The 23,599-nt window shown below is 27.7% G+C and overlaps 1 protein-coding gene across 1 annotated transcript in view; it reads left to right on the plus strand.

The window, feature by feature from the left end:
- The window catches only part of LOC107437202 (nose resistant to fluoxetine protein 6), a 70,541-nt gene that overhangs the window by 16,618 nt on the left and 30,324 nt on the right, over nucleotides 1-23,599 (plus strand). The window contains exon 2 of the mRNA XM_016049124.3: nucleotides 19,343-19,599. Within this exon, the coding sequence (XP_015904610.2) occupies nucleotides 19,343-19,599 (257 nt within the window). The remainder of the gene's footprint in view (nucleotides 1-19,342; nucleotides 19,600-23,599) is intronic.

Raw genomic sequence — 23,599 nt, forward strand, 5'->3', positions numbered from 1 at the left:
TGGTATCTTCTTTTTATGGTAAAAAAAAACATATCCATTTTGAAAGTGGTGTCTTTTTATGGTAAAAAAAAACATATCCGTTTTGGAAGTAGTATCTTCTTTTTATGGTAAAAAAAAACATATCCATTTTGGAAGTGGTATCTTAGTAAAAAAAATTTAAACATATATGCAGCACAAAAGGAAATTTTCAGTAGTCTTGTATGTATTTAAAATGTCTTGATTTTTTTGTAAAATATTGTCCTGATTTTTATATTGAGCTACCATGAAGCCTGTACTCTGTACTGGTTTGGTTTTATCATTTTGTTAAATAAATGTATTTACTAAAATAATTTTTAAATCTTACAGGTGGCTGTCTCAAAAAAGAAAGAAAACAGTACGTATTTCATAATTATTTAATTATATTTTCATTTTATGTTCTTATTTTCATCAATTCGTTTGAGAATAAACTTCTATCAGTAAAAAAATGTTTTTAATAAAAATTTGCAAATTAATGTATTTTCCTTGACTGGGGAATAACTTAGTAAATTCTCATCCTATTTTTGTTAGTTTACTCATTAACTTTTTGCTACTCTATTTCTGTTAGAATTAGTTTTTAGTACTATTCAATTTTGGTACTTAGAATGTCTATCATCAGTTTCTTACTTTGAGTTTGGAATAAAATGTGTACCTAGATCTTGTGTGGTTAAACTCTTCATTTAATTAATCCAATTGCCAATTTTATTTACATTGAAAAAATATTTAATATTTTCTACATATTTATATTAAACCCTTTAGGTGTTAGTCCCAGCTGTTCTCAAATTTTAATCTAGTGTCTTTCATTAAACCAGAAACTATTTTTTACTTGTAATTAAGTAACAAAAAAAATATGTAGTCATTAGGGGGAAAATTCGGTACAATTTTTCGTACAGCCATCAGAAAGTTTAAACTTTTGTAGACTATTAATGCAAATTTTAACATTCTAAATTATTCATCTTGAATTTTTTATAGTTGAAGTGTGTGTGTATGTTGAAATATATATATTATATTATATACAATAACAAAGACAAAAAATAATAGAAAGAAAAACAAGAAAATTACGAACATTAATAAATATTACTTATTTCTCATAAGCTGCAAGTATATACTCATAAAATAATAAAATAAATTGAAAACGTAAAGAAAACATGGAAAGAAGGAAATGAAAAGAGGAAAAGAAATAAAAATTATTAAAAGAAAGTATTATATATATATATATATATATATATCCTCTTCTAAATAAAATAAGCCTGTGTTTCTTGTTCACCATCCTCAAAAACATTTCATTGACATTTCAGTTATGGAATTTAAAAATTATTTTTATAGTTATTATTTTTTATTTATCTCTATAGCTTTTATTTTATGCAATGTTTTTAAAGAAGTTATGACTAAGGTCCCTTTCCCATATCTCATAGAAAGCCTATTTTGCTGAAAGCGTGAATTGTAACCAAACCATGCTATGATCATAAGTAACAAAAAGGTAAAATACTCTCAATTAAATGATTTTAAATGCAGTGATTAATTCATAATTTCAACTTACACTGCAATGAAATGATAAGATGTTTTTTCAATTAATTTATTGCACCTAAAAAATTTAGTTTTGACCTTTTTTCTTTTTAATTTTCCTCTTTATCTGACTGAAAGTTTGTGTTTTGCAATGTTTTTGTTACCATTTATTTCTGTAATTTATTGTGTACTGAAATTGATACTCAAAAATTGTCAAAATTTGTATGCTATTTATTCGTTTCAGTATATCAGACTTAGAAACTTACAAAAGTTTCGTAAAAAAATGAAAAAAGTAAAAAAAAATTATTAGAAAATAAAGTAAACTGAAAGGTAGAATGTACTGAAAAAATGGTTTTTATACATTAAATTAAATGGTATTGATTATTATTAGTGGCATGAAATTTACTCTCCAAATTTTATCCTATGTTAAAAAATTATATTATATTATTAATTTTACAATCATCATTACCAAATAGTCGTTTCGGTAAAAGTACCAAAACGATTTCTTTGTTTCTGGCTCTTTAGGAACGACCAAGAAGCACGGTAATTTTTACAGAAGAGCTGTGACGTTGATTTTTGGTAAATTTGACAGTAAAATACTGTCTGATTGTCACGGTTTTTAGTGTTAAATTTGGTAAAATTCGGTATCTCGATCGTTTTACTTTAGAACTGAGTTTTTTAAACTGTGGGTTGCGGCCCAATTGCATGTAACCAGCATCAGTGGCTGCCCAAAATCTTAGGAATTTTTATATTTTCCTAACTTATTATAATAATTTTACTATTAAAAATAATTTTTACCTAGGAATGGTAAAATAATTTCTGACATAATTTTTATTTTACCTTTTTCTACGACATGTGTGGCATTTTCGTCTTTAACTACCATAAAAATAAAGTGCAGAGAAAAATATCGAAGAACTATTTTGTCAAGTCGGTGTCAACTATTTTGCAAAGATTTGATTATATCATATGAAATGAAAAGGCACCCCTTCCCATTGGCACTTAATCCTCGCATATGCGCTGTCACAAGTTTCTCAGTAGCTACCGGACAAGATTATAGTTAATGCTTGAATTCTTACCCAACGAATTGAATTTATTTTTATTATTGAGCGTTATGGGTTCACACAAAATTTTTGCAAATATAATGGGATTCCCGCACAAAAAAGTTCAAGAAACCTGGCTTTAGATCATGGCATAAAAACCATTTATTCGAGTAAATTTATTTTCCGGTTTCGTATTCTTACTAAACATGTGGTAATAAGAACTATAATATTGAAAACTAAAGTTTCCGGTAAAATGTTATCATAAAAAAGGAAAAAAAGTCAAATGAACTTTTTAAATATCGTACATTTTGGTTTTATTACTAGAATTATGTTTTTACCAAAACCGTCATGACCGTGCAAATCCGGTCAATTTTACTAAAAAAATTTCTAACTTTTTATGAATTGTTTCGAAAATATTTACGGTCACTGTTGATATATTTTTAAAATAAAAAATATATATTTTTGATCTTTGAACCGGAATCTCAAAAGAAATAGCGAGAATAGAAAAAAATCAACAATTGTTTTCGTTCATTCATATCGAAAAAGAGAAAGTTGCGCAACAAGCGAAGGAAAATCACAAGGCGGGGTCAAGGACAAACTGCCGTTACAAGTTTTTGTAAATATATTAATCATCAAATAAACCATTCTTTTCCCCTTTTTCAATCGTTCCTGTGTAAATGCCAATATTTCGAAAATTTTTGAAGTTAATCTTTTTAAATTGTTCGCTGAAAGAAAGGGCCGTAGAACTCTTTATTGTTTCGTTCACCACCTAGGTTTGCTTCGACTAATTAAGTAACGGCTTTCCTGTAAATTGATTCAAATGTCAATGGTATATCGTGTTAAAATGTAACTGCGTTTACAAGAACAATTGCTAAACACTATAGTATCAACACTATTGTGTTAACATTATTTTGTTGCACATATAACTTCAAGTTGAAAGTTTTTCCGTCACACAATATTGAAATATACAATAACTGAAGTATAGAGCAAATATTTATTATTTATATCTTTAAAAAAATATTTAGCATTCCGTTTAAACAATTTATCATGTGGTGTAAATTATGTAACAGACAAATAAATTTCTTTGAAATTAATCTACTTCAGAATCGAAGACAAAAGGCAATGTAGCTTAAAATTAAAAAAAAATTGTTGACAAAGAAATTTTTGAACAAGCCTCCAGACAAGGACAGCCATTTCAAATTTAAGAATTTGAAAGTTTGACAAACTGAAGGTTTAGATTGACATAGACAACCCAAAAATGAATAAAGGAAAGAAAGATTTGAATTAACGTCTACAGTCTGTTATTTCGTGAAAAACAAAGTCATAAAATAATTTCAATGACGTACTTTTAGGTTGGTTTTGTCTCATCCATATTAAATTTAAGCCCAGACATAGTGTTGCAATGAATCCTGATTACGAAGAAGAACGCACACAAAGTTAAAATTCTTTTCCAAAAGAGAAAGGAAATTTTGAGAGGCAAGAATCATATTCATTATATTTACGTTTAAATTTTAAAAATTAACTTGATTAAGAAAATGTCACTTGCAAATTTTGCATAGAATAAGCTAAAACAGTTATGAAATCAGAGATAAATAAGGTTTCAAATAATACGAAAAAAATATTAAATTAAAAATGAACAATTGTTACATAACACGAGTTGTAATTGTGACATAACACATCTTTACGTCTTTGAACCCCAAGATAACTTACGTAATATTTCTGTCAACTTCATTACATTTCATGTTATTTGACACAACTTTAATTGAAAAACTTTGAATTAAACATTATCAAACTGTGTTTTTTTAAATACAATTATGTATTTCTTATAATATAGTTTTTATCAAATTTCTACTCGAATTTTCTAGATAAAAACTTACTTGAATTAAATTATCATACAACTGCTTTAGTGGATGTTAATATTATCAAAGATATTTAGTATCACAATTTTAAAATAACTCTTTGACCATATTCCATTTCCATATTTTTCATTTAAAAGATTTCTTCTTTGTGTTTTAATCCTTACGCACCGCCCTAAACAGTATGGATTAACTCTCGTTGTTAACGGCAGCAACCTTACTGAAGGTTCATCTAGTGATTGACAGACAGTAATTTCTTTTTAAAAACAAGCAGTAATTTTAGAATGTTCAGATATTCATAAAATAATTTCAAGTAAATGTTTTCTATTAATCATCAGGAGTTAAGATTGAATTCCTTATATAAATGTCATTTTATCTAAGAGTTTCCCCCCATTTTTAAAGACAACAACCTTTCTGGAGGCTCATCTCCTGATTGACAGACAGTAAACTTTTTTCAAAAGTTTTCGATAACTTTAAAATAATCGGGTATTCAAAATATATATTCAAGAAAATGTCTTCGATTAATCATCACGTCATTGAGAATTTTATATTAAATTCCTTATTCTAAAAAATAAAATCTAAAATCGAACACACATAACTAAGTCTTAAATTTTCAAGTTCTTATCTACTAAACAAGTAGAAAAATATTGTCATTAGCATCTAAGTCTTCGCATAAAAAACACTGAAAAAAAGATTTTATGGTAAGCTTAGAAATCAAGAATTATAGTGTTTAATCTGCTAAAAATGGAATTAATTTATGTCTTCCTTAAGCAACAATTCAAAGAAGAAATCCGTAAGTATCAGGAAATACATTTAATTCAACATAATTAAAATAGCTGAATATTTTTTTTTAATTTTTGATATGATAGTCTTTGACTACTAACAGTTTTACTTTAATGAATATCAAGCTAGCTATATAATTTCTATATTTTTTCGAATGAGGAAAATCATTGAAAATAGTCAATAATATCTGTTTTTAAAAGTGAAGATAATTACTAGTAATATTCCGTTAAAAAAATGTAAGAAAGATCTTTGTAATTGATGTCTTTTAACGCATAAACAAATATTGGTAGATTGCAATTTAAAACACATGAATTTAATGTTTTAAAAAATATAAATGCATTAAAAATATTACATATTTTATTCCTTTTTCAACTCAATGATACACTCCGGTATTCAGATAAAATGTGTTTTGCAACTTAGTTTATTGTAAAAAATTAAGACATTTTATAGAGATCACCCTTTTTGAAATACTGCAATTTAAAAGTTTTACATGTTTTTTTTAAAACTTCAATAATAGTAAATTTCGCAAAACCTATCCTTAATATTTCTATCTACACTACACAACAAAAATAGTGACAGCTCTTTTACACCATAGTGGAGTTCCACTATAACGAAACGGAAAGATGGTTTCTGGGGGCCTTTCAATACCTATATTGTTCTTTTACAGTACTTCGTGTAAAAGTAGTAGCCACCAAACACCATGCTTTTTTTTTATTTAGTAGCACTAAAATTAAGAATTTGAGTAAAATATGATATATATCTAAGAATTATTAAAGTTATTTTTAAGAGACAATATAAAGTTAGAATCAGTAATTTAGACGGCATACATACATTAACCATTAAAATAAAATAAATTTATAAATCAAACATATGCCTACTAGAAGGAATATAAAGACGAATTCAAACTTGGCTTAAAACAAAAATAGCGGATAGAAATTATACATTATAAAACTATTAATACAGTTAACGGAGATTTGAAAGTTTAAAAATAAATATCCTTAAAACACAACTAAAAACATGCATATTCATTTTTAGCGGCGAACTTTAGTTTCTGCAGATGAAAAGCAATATTGAAGACAGCCGCAAACACAGGCTAACTCGAAATCGATTGTAAACTATTAAATACGAAATCAAACACGCCAACATTGGAGTTTTCGGAAGAGAAAGTATGTAACGTATCATGAAAAGGTGATTAATCTTGGGGTAAACTTCATGCATTCTTGGTGCTTAAATGTATATGAAAGTTCGATTTGGTGTTAACTTGAAAATAATATATTCCTTCGCAGACCATTTAGGAATGTTCATTAAATACCGAGAGACATTACACTATAGCGTATACACTGTAAAAACTTTCGGTATATGGTGTATACAATTTTTATTCTTTTACAAAAAGACGCAGTTTGGTTTCCATTTCTTTATACAAAAGAATAAAACAACGTTGACGCAAGCACAGTCATATGCAAATATTTTTTTTATCTAATTTTTTTTTAAATAAATTTTTTTAGTTAGTCTGAAATGTATATATATTTCCGAATAATCAATACTGTAAAGTAAAAATTATTNACTTTAGTTTCTGCAGATGAAAAGCAATATTGAAGACAGCCGCAAACACAGGCTAACTCGAAATCGATTGTAAACTATTAAATACGAAATCAAACACGCCAACATTGGAGTTTTCGGAAGAGAAAGTATGTAACGTATCATGAAAAGGTGATTAATCTTGGGGTAAACTTCATGCATTCTTGGTGCTTAAATGTATATGAAAGTTCGATTTGGTGTTAACTTGAAAATAATATATTCCTTCGCAGACCATTTAGGAATGTTCATTAAATTTCGAAAGATATTACACTACAGTTTCTATAGTGTATACACTGTAAACACTGTCGGTATATGGTGTATGCACTTTTCATTCTTTTTTAAAAAGATGCAGTTTGGTTTCCATTTCTTTATACAAAAGAATAAAACAACGTTGACGCAAATACAGTCATATGCAAATATTTTTTTAACTTGATTTTTTTTAAAAAATCAATTCTTTTAGTTAGTCGGAAATGTATGTATGTTTCCGACTATAAATAATAATACTATAAAGTAAGCATTATTTAAGCACAAAAAGTTATCTTCATCAAACGTACACGTTCAAGATGTTTAGTTTTACCTACATTAATAAATGATACACTAATGCACTAGTTCACTCACTATTGAAACGAATGAATTAGCGCAAATGTGCGTCAGCCTTATAAATTCAGATCTCTTGCTGCTAGTGTTCTGAGTACCAGGGTCCAGGGGAAAACAATAAATTTTAACCCCCGATCTCAAAAGTCATTCAAAAATATCAATTTGATCGCTTAGAGACGTTTGGAAGAAAAAAATTTATAACTGGTTTAGCATTAGAGATTGATTTAAATTAAATTTTAGAAGAATCCGTTTTTTTCTCTCAAATATGTTAATTGAATGTGACAGTGTATTCGGTATTCAATAAGGAATATGAATGATATGAGGGGATGACCTCAAATATGCTAATTAATTAGGCAGACATGTATATAAGTAACGAATATATATTAAGTAACGAAATTTAACAATGAAACGCGCTTTTTCTGAATAATCATACCTTTTTAGATGGATTCGGTTTTCTGACCCTAAGAATATAGGGGGTAGCCGCAATCTTTGAAATAGCTGTGCGGTCCAAAGTTTAAATCCCTTAAAGTTAATTTACTTATTTCTTCAGAATAGTTTTTTTAAAATTCGATTTACCTGAAATTATTTTACCAATTTTGTTCAAATTTTTGTACTTTGCCATGTAAAATCGTTCTTTAGAATGGTGGGAAAACGGTATACTTTACAATTCTATAATATGTATTTACTAAAAGTTATTTTTAAGTTGAATTTTACTCGGTTAAATGAATTTTAATAATTAAGTGCAATAAAATTTTCTATGCACTTAATAAGTTTGCGAGCTACATTGATATACGCAAAAAAAAGTAATAACAATAACATTAAAGAGTCCAAGCTTTGGATCACTCTGCTGACTGAATAATAGAGACCATATTTCTGAATTGCGGCTATTCTCTATATTTAGGCAGGGATGGTCAGAAATCCGAATCCATAAAAAAAATTATGTGTTTAGCCGAAGAAAATCTGTTTGTGTGTCAGATTTTGTAAATTAAAATATCGTCTGCTTTAAATAATTAACATATTTGAGATCACTCCCTGAAACCCTTAAAATTGAGTCCTAGAAGGTGAACATATGATCATTAGATTAAGTGTTACTCAGGTTAGAGCGTTTATTTTCTTGTCCACTGTTCACTAGGAGAGGAAGAAAGCTTAAATTGTTAAATTTTATGAAGTTTTATAGAATGAGTAACCACTTTTCCATTGATTTATTCTTTGCACTAAATGTCTTTGATATAAATTGGAGATTAAAAAAATACATATATTTTTAGTTCATCTGTATGAGAGATTTTTTAATATTGATTTTCATCGTCACTGTCTTCATCTTCGCTATATTCATTTTCATTATTGACGATATTAATGATATTATTGATGCTTGTTCTCCTGAGTATTTGGAAGATTAAATTCGGAATTTTTTCCGCAATTGTTTAAGAAATAAAATATAAACTAGAACCACAAAAAAAACTAGAAATATTTGATTGCTCGGTTAAAGCGGAAAATTGGGACTCTACTGTTTACACCTATCGCATTAATATGATACTGCTTTAGTAACTAGATTATGTTTTCTGAATACTAGTGATAGTTAAATACTATGATATAATAAAATTGATATGATAAAATTTATACTATGATATAAATTTTAAAAACTCTCTAATCACTTATAGCAAATCTTTAATTTTGTAGTATTTGATTAATTAATTATTTATTCATTCATTTATTTATTTTTATTTACTTCATTTATTTATTTTCTCAAATGGCAGTATATTTGAGTAAAGTGGCTTGAATTGTCTGTACAATGATGGAATAATATTACATGGACTTAGTTCTTCTTCTTCAATCAGATTAAGTTGTGAGTTAAATACCCCTCGTTATAAATTTAAAAAAAAAACGTGCATAATGTTCAGCATAAAAATTTAAATTACCGAATATAATATTTTGCTACTTGAATTGGTTTTTTGAAAATTCTCTCAAGAAATTACTGTAGAAAACAAATTCTGATTTCATGAATGAAATTTAAAAGTATTATAATAATAATAATAAATTGACCATCACTCTAAATAACTAACTACACTATAAGAGATTCCGGATAAAATTCCGGTAAAATGTATCGGCACTCTGAGTGTCAGCACTTTATACATCAGATTCCATTTTTACTTGTTAAAGAGCTAAAAATCTAATCTATCGCAATTTTTATAGTAATAATTATAATAAAATCACTGAATTACTCCAATTAAATAAATATAAAAATCAAGAAATGATGTTTTACCGTAAAAATGGATTTCACGGATAATGCACAAAAAATGCCGGTACTTTATACTGTAATTTGAACCGTATTTTTTTTCACTTTTACTGATTATTATTTCTTAAGAAACATAATTTCTTTTTTAGACGACTCAAAAATTAAAAATAACTGCTTCCAGTGAAAACAGTCACTTTTTCATTCATCTCTTATTTTCTTGCTTCGATTTACATATTAATCATTTCTAATGAACTTGGAACTGGTTTGATAGCTTTTTACGTAAAAGATTATCTGTAAGTAGTAATACAAACAACAAATCACTGTGTCTGTTATGATGCTTCTGTTATTAAATTGAGGTCAAGGAACATAAGACTTATTTATATGTATGTTCGAATTTTCTTTCTAAATGCATCATTTTTATGCCAGCATGTAAAAAAAACTAGAGAATTTTTTTTATATCTAAGTAAGGTCATTTCATATTATATTTCTTTGCATATATTTATACACTGAAACATAGTGTTTAAACTCTCATAAAAAGATTTTATTTTAATAAAGCCTTCAATGTATTTTTGTAACAGCAAAGGAATTTTGTTGGCAGCTATGGAAAATAGCTGCTAACTTTTCAGATTTAAATAGAGGATTGTTTCCAATAGTAGTAAAATGCGCATTTTAATATTTTACTTTTTAATTTTATTCATTTTTTCGTAGATTTCAGTTTTGAAATTTGCATTGCATTTAGATAACTATAAATATGTTACCGTTAAAGTGTGAAATCTCTTATTTCGTAAAATAACTAGACAAGTCAGTTAAAATATATAAAATTATTGAATTTTATGATTTGACTAGGTATTCTATAGAATAACGATGACTTGATCGTTAAAGTATGTAATACGGCACTCGAAAGTTCTTTGAACCGGTTCTAACTGATCTTAGTCGGTTTTAAACCGCTTAATTACAGCTTTTTTACAGCTTACAACAGCTTTTAGCTGCATAACAGTGACGTGTGTGTACGCTTCATTTCGTTGCTTTTAGACGTAGTTATTAACATGAGCAATATAAGCATTTATTAATTACATTATCTACTTTGTATCTGGTATTCAATAAGGAATATGAATGATATGAGGGGATGACCTCTAATATGCTANATATATATATTTCCCCGGGTCACCGTTTCTGGGCCCCCTTTCTCATATTTATTTTTTATTTTATTATTTATTACTTTTTGATAATTTAGTGGTCATGAAATTGATTTCCAAGAAAGAAAATGGTTTAGTTTTACAGTGTTAAACTTCATATAAAGATCTATGAAGATGAAAAGTTCTAAAAAAGTTGTACCATGGAGAAACATTTTAAAGGCAGTTTCTAATTTTTAAAAATGAACGTTGTTTCTAATTTCTTTCTCAGTTTATTAACTTTTTCTCTACATATTCCATCTAGCAAGAATTCGTTTTCTTGCTCTAAACATACACGTATAATGAAAATTTTCAGTAACATTTTAGTTACATTTAGATATCGGAGTGGAATCAGAAAACATTCATTTAATGAATTGCCCAAGGGATTCGAAGAATTGATCAGGGCTTCTCTGAGGGAAAAAATGATTATTATAACTATTAAAGTTCTTATGAAGGATAGCGAATGAGCTCGATTCTAACACAATAACGGTTTAACAGGAAGGAAAATTTGGGTGGCTTTCCTTTCAAATTCTAAGAAAATCACAAAAATTATCATATTTCTACTTTTTTTAAAAATTTTTGATTATCATTTAGATATTCAAACTTCTAGCTCCCAGTTTTTCCTTTCAAATAATAAAATTATTTATAAAGCAATTTGGGCTAAAATCGGGTAAGGAAGAGAGGTCATGAAGTATTGTGAATTTTTCAAACTGTCTCTGAAGCCATATTTAGTCAAAAGTATTATTATTTGAGAACGCTTGAATCTTGTAAAAAGCAGCTAAAAAGTTAAATGTTCAGAGAATAAATTTAAAAACCATGGGGGTAAAACTAGAAAAATATATTCTTTTTAATGATTTTTTAACGTCCAATCTCCTTCTACTTGATACAATTGTTTGCGTGTAGCACTTTTGAAACCTCTACCTAATCATAAGAAGTTTCATATTGAAAATATTCATTTTTCCACTCTGAGCGGTCTCTAATTTCTTAGGAGGACTAATTAAGTTCAGAAGACTCACTGTATGTGAGGGCTACCAGAACTTTTTCCCCATTTGCTTTTAACCAAAACTGTGGTCGAATTTCTTATTGGTTGGTTTATGAGAAAGGAAAAGGAAGTCTATAAGCTGAAATATCTATAAAATCAATTAAAATTTAAGAAAAAACTCTAAGGAAATTATTTTAATCATTTTCTTAAAAATTAAGAAGGTAAATTTCCGTCTTTGCTGCAACTTTATATTTTTAAGAACATTTTAATTCTCTAACTTCTAATATTGAGTATAAAGATGAAAATAATATTTTTTTTCGTCCCAAGTCAAATTAGTAGCAATAAAATAATAGAAAAGTAACGAATATACGACAATGAAACTGAAAAAGGATGAGTGCTGAAAAAATATGCATTATTCGGATTCAAGATGTTATTTTAGGCAAGAATAAGAAAGATAGTGCTAGAGCACGATTTCTTTCTTCTTTTGTTTTGCAACGTAGCACTATAAGCAGAATGTTTTTGTCAAGAAAACAGTTGTAAGATCATTCTGCTTGTGAAAAAAAATTATTTTGTCCTAAATATATATTTTGAGGCAAAACTGTTTAATGAATGACACAGTTGATAAATAATTTTACAAACTTATTGTAATCAAATGAGAGTTTCTGGTGCAGGGAAAAACTTGAGGTAGGGTGAATTGTGTTTTATGTCGGAAAATGGTGGTCATTGGCTATTTGGTGAAATTATTAATTGGTTTTTTCTCCTGACTTTCCCTTTACTTTTATTTTTTATTGATGCATCTTAATAATAGTCTAATCAAGAAAGTATTCAAGGAATTTATGATAAATATAATATAAAATCAATGCACTCGGAGACAATTACCATACTCAATGGTAATGACATTTCTGGCAAAAAAAAACATAATTATGCTTAATAAAGCCAAAATAGATAATATTTAAACTACTCTGATGGTAATTTTGCCTTTCATATGATAACGTTTTACCGAAAATTCTAGTTTTTAAAATTATAGTTCTTATTACCACACATTTAGCAAAAAAATACAAAACTGAAAAATAAAATCAACAGAATAAATGGTTTCTATGCTACCTAGCTAAGATATAAAGATATCTTAGGTAGGTAGGTTAGTTAGGTATCTACCTAAGATATAATGATAAAATTACAAAATTTTATCACTTGTTCCAAATTTTATCACACATTATGTAACGGTATTTTATTGTACATTTTACTAAAATCATTAACAAAGCGCTTCGGTAGAAATTACTGAGATTTTTGACTTCCTATAGAGCAAGAAGCTCAGTAAATTTTACTATATTCTGGTTGTTTTTAAGCAGACTTTTTTCTCAGTGCAACAATGAGAATTTGTTAAAGTGGTTTTAGAAACTTACACTGCAACTGAATTATTTGTATCGGTTGCAAATTTAAGCGTAAACGGAAGATATTTTTAACTGAATACAATTTATTATTATACTTCACTCAGCTATCAAGGAAATTTTTTTAAAAAAAACTAAAAGTAAGCTAACTATTAATTAGTAAATACCTCTATTAAATATTTATTTTGGTTCTTTATAAACTAAACCTTTATAAAGAAATTCCAAATTTTTACAAAAGAATAAAGAAAGAACGAAATATAAACAAAAAATAAAGTATTATGTATATAAAAAAATTACGTCGGAAATCCTTGGAGATACTTGAATAGCTATTGAAAGGCATAGACATTTCTTTGGTTTAAATTTTGATAAGAATTGAATAACTTTAATAAAGCAAAACTATAATTCCTAATAAAAGTTACATCGTTTTCGAGGAAACCAGTTGTTCTTCATTTGGTATTTGTCTACAAATCATTGGAGGTAAACCTAAGGTGAAGGCCATTCCTCCAGGGAAGCTTCTAGAATGTTTCGAAACACTATGAATTCTTGTTTTGAAATGGATAAATAAAGCGTAATTATAATCCCTTCCGTTCATTCAACTTTGTTTTAGAAAATAACAAAAAAATGATGTTTTTATGCACATAAAAAAGATAATTTTATGTAATTAAATAATTTCTTGTTAATTGTTGTTCCTATTTTTATTGTATAATTCCTATTTAATCGTTTTAAAGCAATTGAAATATCATTCAAGTCACGTAAAATTACAACTAACGCATCCTTGAATTTAAAAATACCCTATTTATTGAGGAAATCTCCCCAGGATTTCCCCAGTTTTGTTTAGAAATGATTGCGGTTTCTTTTATTTCACCATCGTTAACTTATTTACTAATATAAAGATTTTATTTAAAAAAAACTTGAAAGTTAACCAAAAAATTGTGAATATGCTATAGAACAGAATAACAGATTGTGAATGTGCTATAATGAAGTTTAATTAAGGCATGACATCTCCAGTTTAAATCCTACTTACTCATAATGCGTCTGTTCATGTTTTATTTATGTTGAATAAAAGTCCCTTTAAGACGAATAAAGTATTATTCACGTCACTTGAAATTAAGTAATTGAAGACCCTTTTGAAAAACAGAGTTTCTCAATTTTGCTCAGTAACGATTTGCAATTCCTTTATTTTCCTACCTTTACTTTGTTTACTAATCTAAAAGTCTAGATACATATATTTTATTTTATTTTATAACCGTCGTTGAACAGCAGACCCAATTTTAGGTTTATGACTACCAATGTTCAACTCAGCCTATTACTTTTGAACCCAATCCAGAAGACAAGGGAACACCTGGATCAAGTAGGGGTAATAATTTGGCCTCATTTAGTATTTTTTGATAGAACTAACCCGCATTTGCGTTACGCGGAAAGAAAAACCACGGAAACCTCCCACGGTTAGTCTGACTGCAAGGGGACTCAAATCCATGATCCTTCTACCACTGAGGATATTTTACGTCAACAATGGGGTTGGTGCGACCTGGGTGCAAAATCTGAATCGAACAGCCCTCGCTGGGATTCGAATCCTGTTCATCTCATTGGGAGGTGATTCTATCTCCTGAGCCACCGTGACTCCGCTATATACATATAAATCAAATGACCGGTCAATACATTCTTATTGTACAAATATGGTATGACCCAATTTTATCACATAATAGGTTTTTTAAGGCCATTATATATATTTTTTTCGTTATTAACAGAATAAAATTGATAAAAATGATCAAAGTGTTATTTACCTGTAAAATATTTTTATCCATTGTTCATAAATATTTATCTGTTTTATTTTTTATCATTTATTTTAACGTTTGTTTTATCATTATTTCGAAATAAAGTCTTTCAACTAACAGCCTAATTTCATTATTATAAAGTAATTCCTTGATAATACCTTATTACATTTTATAATTAAGGTGTTTAAATCGATATTTAAGCTCGTTAATTATTTTAGAATTATTAAGCAGTAAATAAGCTGCACTTTCTAAAATTATAAGTTTTGTTTAAAACTGTATCCTGTAAGCATATGGAACTAATCTAATAAATACGAAATTGTAAAGTATGTTGAGAATTAACTTATGGCATTATTGCTAAATATTCTCTTGAACAAAAAACATTTAACTAGATTTTAAAGTAACTAAAAAGAAATTTTAAGGAAATTTTTACTTAACGAAATGATTAAGTTTATATTTTATTTCAATAGAATTGATAACAAATGTTTGAAGCAAAATCTGTTTAAATACAATGGAGGAGAGGTTTGATACGCGAACGAGTTGCAGAAGAAGTGCCTTGCTTCAATAAAAACTGCGAAAAAGTTTTGCAAAAAAGCTATACCAGGGAATGATTTAACGGGTATATAACGTCTGTCTATATTAAACTTACTCAAAAGTATCTCGTGAAACACGTTAAAAAATTTCATCTATATAATATTTATTTTTGCTGCAATTTTCACAACATGGACTATTATTTTTTTTAATTCAATCAAAATATTCTATTGCATTAAGTATATAAATATCTGTTGCATTATATCAAAATATTCTGTTGCATTAAATATAAATAAAGCATCTGGACCTTCCAAAAAATATGATGTAGAAAACACACTCAAACAATTCAATTAACTTGATAAACCTGGGAGCTACACGATATAATGTATTGTAATTTCCAGATAATAAGTTAGACTAAATTTATATTTTTCTTAATTTTGAAAAAATTACATATATGAATTAAATATTTCCATTCTTAGAAACTGCGATGATGATTTTGACAGTTTTTACTGAAAGAAATTATAAAACGAACTTCAACTAATAATTTTCAAGTTTTTTTTCTTCTTCTTAAAAAACACTTTTATCCAATTCTTAAACAAATCCCTTTTTTAAAACCTTAGGATTACAGAAGTAATCGTAAGGTCTTAAAAATTAAATAATTATATAAAGCTTAATAATTCAAATTTGCATGACATTCAAAACTTTGATATTTTAAATTCATAAAGGCAAATACAACAATGGTTTTAACAATGACAAATATACAATTTTGGTTAATTCATGCTTGTATGTGTAAAAGATTTTGTTCAAAATTGTATGCAAATATTTGTATATTGGGAACTTTAACAGTGTTTCAAATTTTAACAAAAAAAACAATCTTTCTATCACAGTCTTAATGAGTTAGAAAGCTTTTAAATGTTTTTTTAATTGCATACAATTTGTTCGCAATTAGTTTTAATCAAAAACATTCCATCAAAAGTAGTGATTGTGCAGAATGTCATGGTCATTTCAAATGCGACAGCTAATAATTTGTAAAAATTATATAAACCGGCTCTTCGAGGTATAAAGTGAATGCAACAATTTTGATTTGAAGTGTAGCACATTCTAAAGAAACCAACTTAACGAAACACCACAAAAAATATCCCGTAAAAAACTGATAAAAAAAATCGGAATTACTTATGCTAATAGAAGTCATAAGTTCATTTAAATGAAGCTGGGTTATAAAATTATGGCTGCGCAACGTCATTTTTATATTTTTGTAATTCTTCCTCATTTCCTTATGGCGAAAGGGGTTGAAAGTCATCTAACTGCAAATTTCTTTTTTTTTCTTTTCTTTTTTATTCATTTTTTCCTAGGGCGAGGTCATACAATACCTATTTACACGTGTCGAAGGCAGGTAATTGCATCTTCCTCATTACCTGTTACGGCGGATTCTTTGAATAATATAATATCAATCTCTTAATGCCTTCAAATTTAAATTATAATTTGAAAAAATAATCTCACATTAAGTAATGCAATTTTACCCCTCAAAAATCTTTCGAAATGATAAAATGTGCATCCATATTGCAATATATAATTACTTGGTTTTCTTGCAGTAGTGAGTTTTAGGCTAAATATTTTGACTAGATAATGAAAAAGAGGAAATATTAATGTTGGCAATGAGTATAGGAATTTACAATTATAAAACTTCATGGTATATCAATTTAAAAAAATTAATTTTCTTATGTCATCTATCTGCTACGTAAGGTAAACTTTTTTAGGTAAATTAACCTTAAATCAACTCTGAAAATGGTGCCATTGTTACCGTTTCGATAACTTTCACTGACGAAAAAAGTCCCATTATATTTTCGTTAATAAGTAAACAAAATCGAGATTCATTTGTTTGCAATAAGCATGAAATTAAAACAAAAATACTGTGTTTTTTGTCTGTAAATTATTTATTTATTTCAAATTCTGCCATATTTGACTACAATAATAATTTATCATCTTTTTGTACACTATGAAGTAATAAATTAAATTTTGAATCATTTTTTGAAATAAATAATAATCGTTCACTTCTCATGATTTCACGCTTATTGTTTTACATTTATTAAAAGTTAAATTTATTTAAGTGAATATTTATATATTTATTTAAGAGAATATCTATTTAATATTTATAATTAATAATAATATTTAATATCTAACATCTATATAATAAGCGAATATCTAATAATATCTACTGAAGTGAAACAAGGGAAAAAATTTAGTCTGCAAAAATCAAACTAAGCAACATAAAAAAACGCCACATTAAAAGACATACTATAGTTCCGGTTCTACAATTTTCTTCTGCATCTCAGTATTTCCAACTTATCTTTTATTGAGTTTAAAAATTGATAAAAGTTCTTGATTATAGAATCAAAGCCCAGGTATATCTTTCATGTGATAATATTTGCACTTGTTTATCACGTTGTTTAACTTTATTCAAATAAAATATACTTCAACAATTAATTAATTACATGCAAGACTATGTCCTGTGCCATGGTTTTAATTAAAATATAATGGAATCGGGAATTAAATTTGTGATATCAAATCTGTGATATCAAATCTGTGATCGATAAACATATAATTTTAAAATTACTTAATGTAAGTAAACAAAAATAATTGCGCAGCAATCTGGGGGTACGTGAACGAAGCGGGTAGGAGTGGAGCTCCCTAGAACTGTCCTAGATATTAAGTTAATCGCTAAATGCGTGTGTTATTGAAAATTCAGAAAAAAATATAACTGCTATGTTACTAACCAGCTATATTACTATTATCATTCAAATTCAGTTAACGAAAAAAAGCTAAAGTATTTTTTAAGTTGAAGTATTTTTAAAGTTAAAGTATTTTTAAAGAATCTGAATTCTTACAATGAAACAAAGGATTTCTATATAAATATTTTCAACAAAGGATATTCTCAACTGAGCATCGTAACTGTAAAAATATATTTTTTTTAATAATTTTAAAATATCACAAAACAATAATTACTAAGAGAAAAAAAAATTCAGGTATAATTATTGTACTGTAAAATAGTAACATTCCTAGTAAAAAAAAGGCAATTCTGGTGATAAAAACTAAAAAACATGGTATTGAAACCCTTTTTTTGGTAAATCTTCTATTCATGTGATAACGGTTTGCTAGAAATTCTGGCTTTCAAAATTATAGTTCGTATTGCCATTCATTTAGTAAAAGATACAATCCCGAAAAGGAAATTATTCCGAATAAATTGGTTTTTATACTATGCTTTAAGGTATCATTATGAAATTACCGTTTTGTACCATATTTACTAAAATTTATCTCATAAAACCATATTTAATAATTGATATGACAAAAAACATCACCAAAGCACTTCGGTAAAAATTACCAAGATTTTTGGTGTTCCCATAGAGCCAGAAATATACTAGTTTTTACAATATTCAGGGTAGTTTTGATCATTCTTTTATTTCTCGGGGTGTTCAAAGGCTACCATAAAGCATGTTCTACAAAAGTTTTAAATCGTTCTTGTAGATATTGCTATATCTAGCACAATTATCTGTTCTTAAATTGAAAATGCGTCAATATATTTCATTCCTTTGTATAATCATCTCCCGTATTATTCAGAAAACTTTTTAAAATCCATACCTTTCAAGTTGATGTAAACTGTAGACATTTTAATAATTCAGAATTATTTATTTTAAAAAAAAGTAAATGAATATCTTTATTCCAAAGATTTGATGATTTTCAGGCGCAGGTAAGTTGACTACTAAAAATAAAACACAAGCTTTTTAACTCTTTATTCAATGGTCATTATTTTTAAAACATTTCTATTTCTTAAATCATAAAGGTATTTTTCACTAAAAAGTTGTCCTTAAATGTTCTATTTGTACATTTTCAGTGGTGGATGCCACGGGAAAGCCACCTAGTGGAGTTTTCCAGGGTACAACCATGTCTTTAGGAGATTTTGACGAATGTATCAATGTTAGGGTTGGAAAATTAGGTAAAGAGCCACTTCCTGGAGAAAGAGAATATTTTCATGGAAAATATTGCACAGTAGAGTGCAAATTGCCAAAAGGAATACTTGACGCAATTGATGAATTTGAAAGTGTCCCACCAGCACAGAGACACAACACGTCTATTGGGACATCGAAAACGGTAATATTATATATTTTAATTGTTATACGGGAGTATACTGATACGCCTTACGTATATATTGATATTTTGTATTAATATATATATCATTATTACAACTCAAAACAAAAGAATATAAATACCTACATAAAACCAAAAAACACCCTAATAAACAATATTTATTAACAGAAATATAAACGAAAAATTATCTGTTTAAAAAAATTTTCAATTACTAGATTACTTTTTATAGATATGTAGAGCATTGAAGGTAAAAACTTAATGGTACCCCTAAGCTTGCAAACTGTGTGAGTTTGTAACATTTCAAACGAGTCACTTAGGCTCAGAATATGAGAAACTGAACTCTCATTTTGAAAAACTGAGTGCTAGTTTGTGACACCTAAAATGAGTCCCAATGACGCAGAAATGAAGAAATTGAGCGATCATTTTGAAGGTCTGTGTGCTAGTTTGTGACATCGACAAAGAGTCCCAATGGAGTAAAAATTCAGAAACTAAGTTGTCGTGTTGAAGGTGCATTCTCAATGGTAGGAGGAAGTGAACAAACTAACTTGAGAAATACCGGTGAGCAGTGTTGAACACATTGTCACCTGTATGTTGTTAGTTTTAAGTTGTGCTGACTTAAGCACAATGAGTCGCCTGGTGTTTAACAAGAAAAGGTAAGACCGGTTAGTGAAATTAGAATGGGTACCTCAATCGTATCAAAATTAGTTCTGTTTTCTAGAGGATAAACTCTGAATTTCACTTTACTGTTTAAGAAGAATTACCTACCCTATTGGCGTGTTACTGTTGATCACTTTACGGTGTGTCCGTCGATACGTTTGCTTTGCTAAGAAAACACTCTAATGTTCTTAAACTAGCCTTGTTTATTGGTCAATACAGTAATAAATATTCTTTTTTTGTCCTGATTATTATACGTTAAAGCAAGATTCACAACCTAACAAAAAATAAGTATTCAGTCCAAAAGTTGCACTCTTCTCTTATAACCTCTTTGTTACAGACCCTTTCCCGCTCGATTTATGTTTATTCTGGGCCAACGAAAGCTGCAACGTAGTGAAGGAAGAAGAGGACTACATCCTAGGTTGAAAAAATCGTTTGACAACCTCTAACTTTTTTAAGACCTCTACGCAAAATTGCAGTTTTGCTTATTTATAAGTTCTTTGCAGTTTTGTCTTAAAAATCTGATTAATAAATACTATATTTTTATAAGGAAATTTCATCGGACTCTCTGCAGTCCCGACTCGGGATAATTCTCCCTGTCTTCCCCCTCCATGAGTAAGGCCTTGACAACATCACGTGTAAATTACATGGGCAATTATCTTAAAATGTCTTATAAAATAAAAATGTTTTCTACTTCTCCATAGAAACTCTAGTATTTCGAAATTTCCCATTGAGCAAACATGTGCACTCGGTTAAACTGGAGGATTTGACTTTATCTAGAAAGAAAATAACCTATAGAAAAAGTAGTAAATCTATGACTTTTCAAGAATGATATATAGCACATAACTAACCAATGAATTAAATCTGACAATTTTGGGCTCAAACTGTCTTGCCTTCGAATGTTGGTAACCCGGAATTAACCCACTTTCCCCTGTATGTTACGGAAATGTTACGACTTTATATTTCCTAGTTATTTCAACGATTTTTTTTTCTTCAACATTGTAAAACATTAAAAGATTGTTTCATTTTGTGACATTAAACTTTATTTTACCGCTAAATTTATGAATCAAATTAATTTTAAGAAATTTACAGGAAATATTGTCATTACTCATCATCTTAAGTTGTCTTGATTGTTTTGCAAATTTTCGCGGAACAAACATTAGCGAAAATCTTTAAATTATTATTTTTACAAATTATTACTTTATTTCTTTCATCTTTAATAACACAAAATAGTGCTGTACAGTAACAATTTATCTTTATTAACACAATACGGCTATTATTAAATATCGCTGTTTGCTATTTTTAATAAATGTGTTATTCACTGGAAGTAAGTGCTATTGCAAGTGTTATAACCCGTTATACCCTACACTGATGTTTTTTTTTAAGTTTAAGAGCAACTGCAAAGTACACATTTGCCTAGTACATTACTATATTGATGATATTTTATACATTTTTTTAAAGTTTAAATGCCTTAAATGAAAAGGAAAACTTAAGAAGAATAAACAGTGAATCAAAACAGTTTAGCACAAAGTATTTGCACAACAGATGAACAACGAACACAAAGAGTGGGTGTCTTCATCCGAAGTAAATAAGCAATTGACATTGTCAAGCTGTTTGGGCTGGAAATTACAATTAATCATGCACATTGGAATTATAACTAAAACGTTGAAAATTTTTGCATTAACCAAACTTTATTAGTAACTATTAATAATAACCGGTAAATGAGACAAATTCTTAGCCACTTTGACCAGAGATTAACCACTTTGATTGACATACTTGGTTATTATTAATAATAATCAACAATTTATCAAATGTGTTTTCAAATACAACAGTGGTTATTAATCAGAAATTAGAGTTTCTAAGCACTCCACTATTGTTTTGATAAATTCGAAATCTGATTTTCTCATATTCTCAAAAACTTTACTTATTAAAAATAACCGATTATTAGTAATTGCCGATAACAAATATACACTAAATATAGCTAGTATTTAAATTTGAAGATATGTAATTATTTTGTAGTATGATATACACGAGATCTTGTAGTGCTTTATATACTATTGAAACACAATAGTTATTAAAAATATAATATAAATTATTATGCCTTTAATAACCTTTCAAATGTCTTTAATAGCCGCAATTGCTACTAAATATTTATTTTCGAACAATAAGTCTGAAAATAATGCATTGCAAATTATAGAAGATAGTTCAATACCAGCGTTGGTTGGCATGACAAATACTGCTTTAGGTTCTCAGTCACATAATTTAAAATATGCAAACCTTGTTTGTTCTTAATTTGTCTAGACATGAGGATAATATAAGAGTGAAGATTTATTTTTAACTCTCTATTCCTTAAACATTGTTACTTATTTTCACCTAAGGTTACTAATAATTATATTTTCTCTGCACATTTTGAGACAAGATATTTCCTTGGCTAACGTAATAAAAGAGCTGAAAACAATAAACTAGGAAGAATATTATACACAAAGTTTATTCTAGTTTCCTGTTTAAAAAAATTATTATAATGTCGTATCAAATTAGGTCTTTAGTACGTAAAAAATGAAATTATAAATTTAAAAAAAAATTATTTCCAGTTTTTATAAAAATATAGTTTCATTTTTACTTTTCTTATAGCATGCAGTTCCTAGAAATAAATCTGAAATATTTTTTCCTCTTTTAATTTTTTTTTCTTTTATAGTCAATTCTTTTTCAAGCTGCTTACGAAACACTTTAATAAATAATGTTTTGTTTAGTCGTAAAGCTCGAACAAGACCACTTTTTCTATCTCGTCTCTGATAGGTTTAATAAGTAATTTTCAAAAAATACTGTCTTAAATTTTAAGAGCCTGTTAATTAGGAAAAGAATACACTTACGACAGGTTGGTTTTTTTTCTTTTGTTATTCGTTATTTTTTTAATATTTTATTTAATATTAGTTGAAAAACTTTTCAATCGTAACGCATACAGTTACTTACATAGCTTTGAAAAATGCAATTTTAAATAGCAAATTTTTGCAAAATTGATTGAATAGTTTGTAGGATATGGAATTTGAGAAAAATTGTACAGTTAAAATGCAATTTCTTTGGAACTATTTGACCGATTTTGCCAAACTTTTAAAATTTGCCATGCAAAAGTACATCCTTTAAAATAATGTGAAAATTTTTATACTAAAATTAAACCTACTACTTATTACTTGAACTTTACTTAATTAAACTTATTTTACACTCGAAATATTTTCGACTCTTGTAAATAATATTATATTATTTTGTAACCGTCGTTGAACAGCCGACCCAATTTCATGGGTTTACGACTACTAATGTTCAACTCCGTTGCCGTTCTAAAATTAATTGCGAT

This window comes from Parasteatoda tepidariorum, chromosome 4 (assembly GCF_043381705.1).
Source record: "Parasteatoda tepidariorum isolate YZ-2023 chromosome 4, CAS_Ptep_4.0, whole genome shotgun sequence".
Taxonomy (NCBI): Eukaryota; Metazoa; Arthropoda; class Arachnida; order Araneae; family Theridiidae; genus Parasteatoda; species Parasteatoda tepidariorum.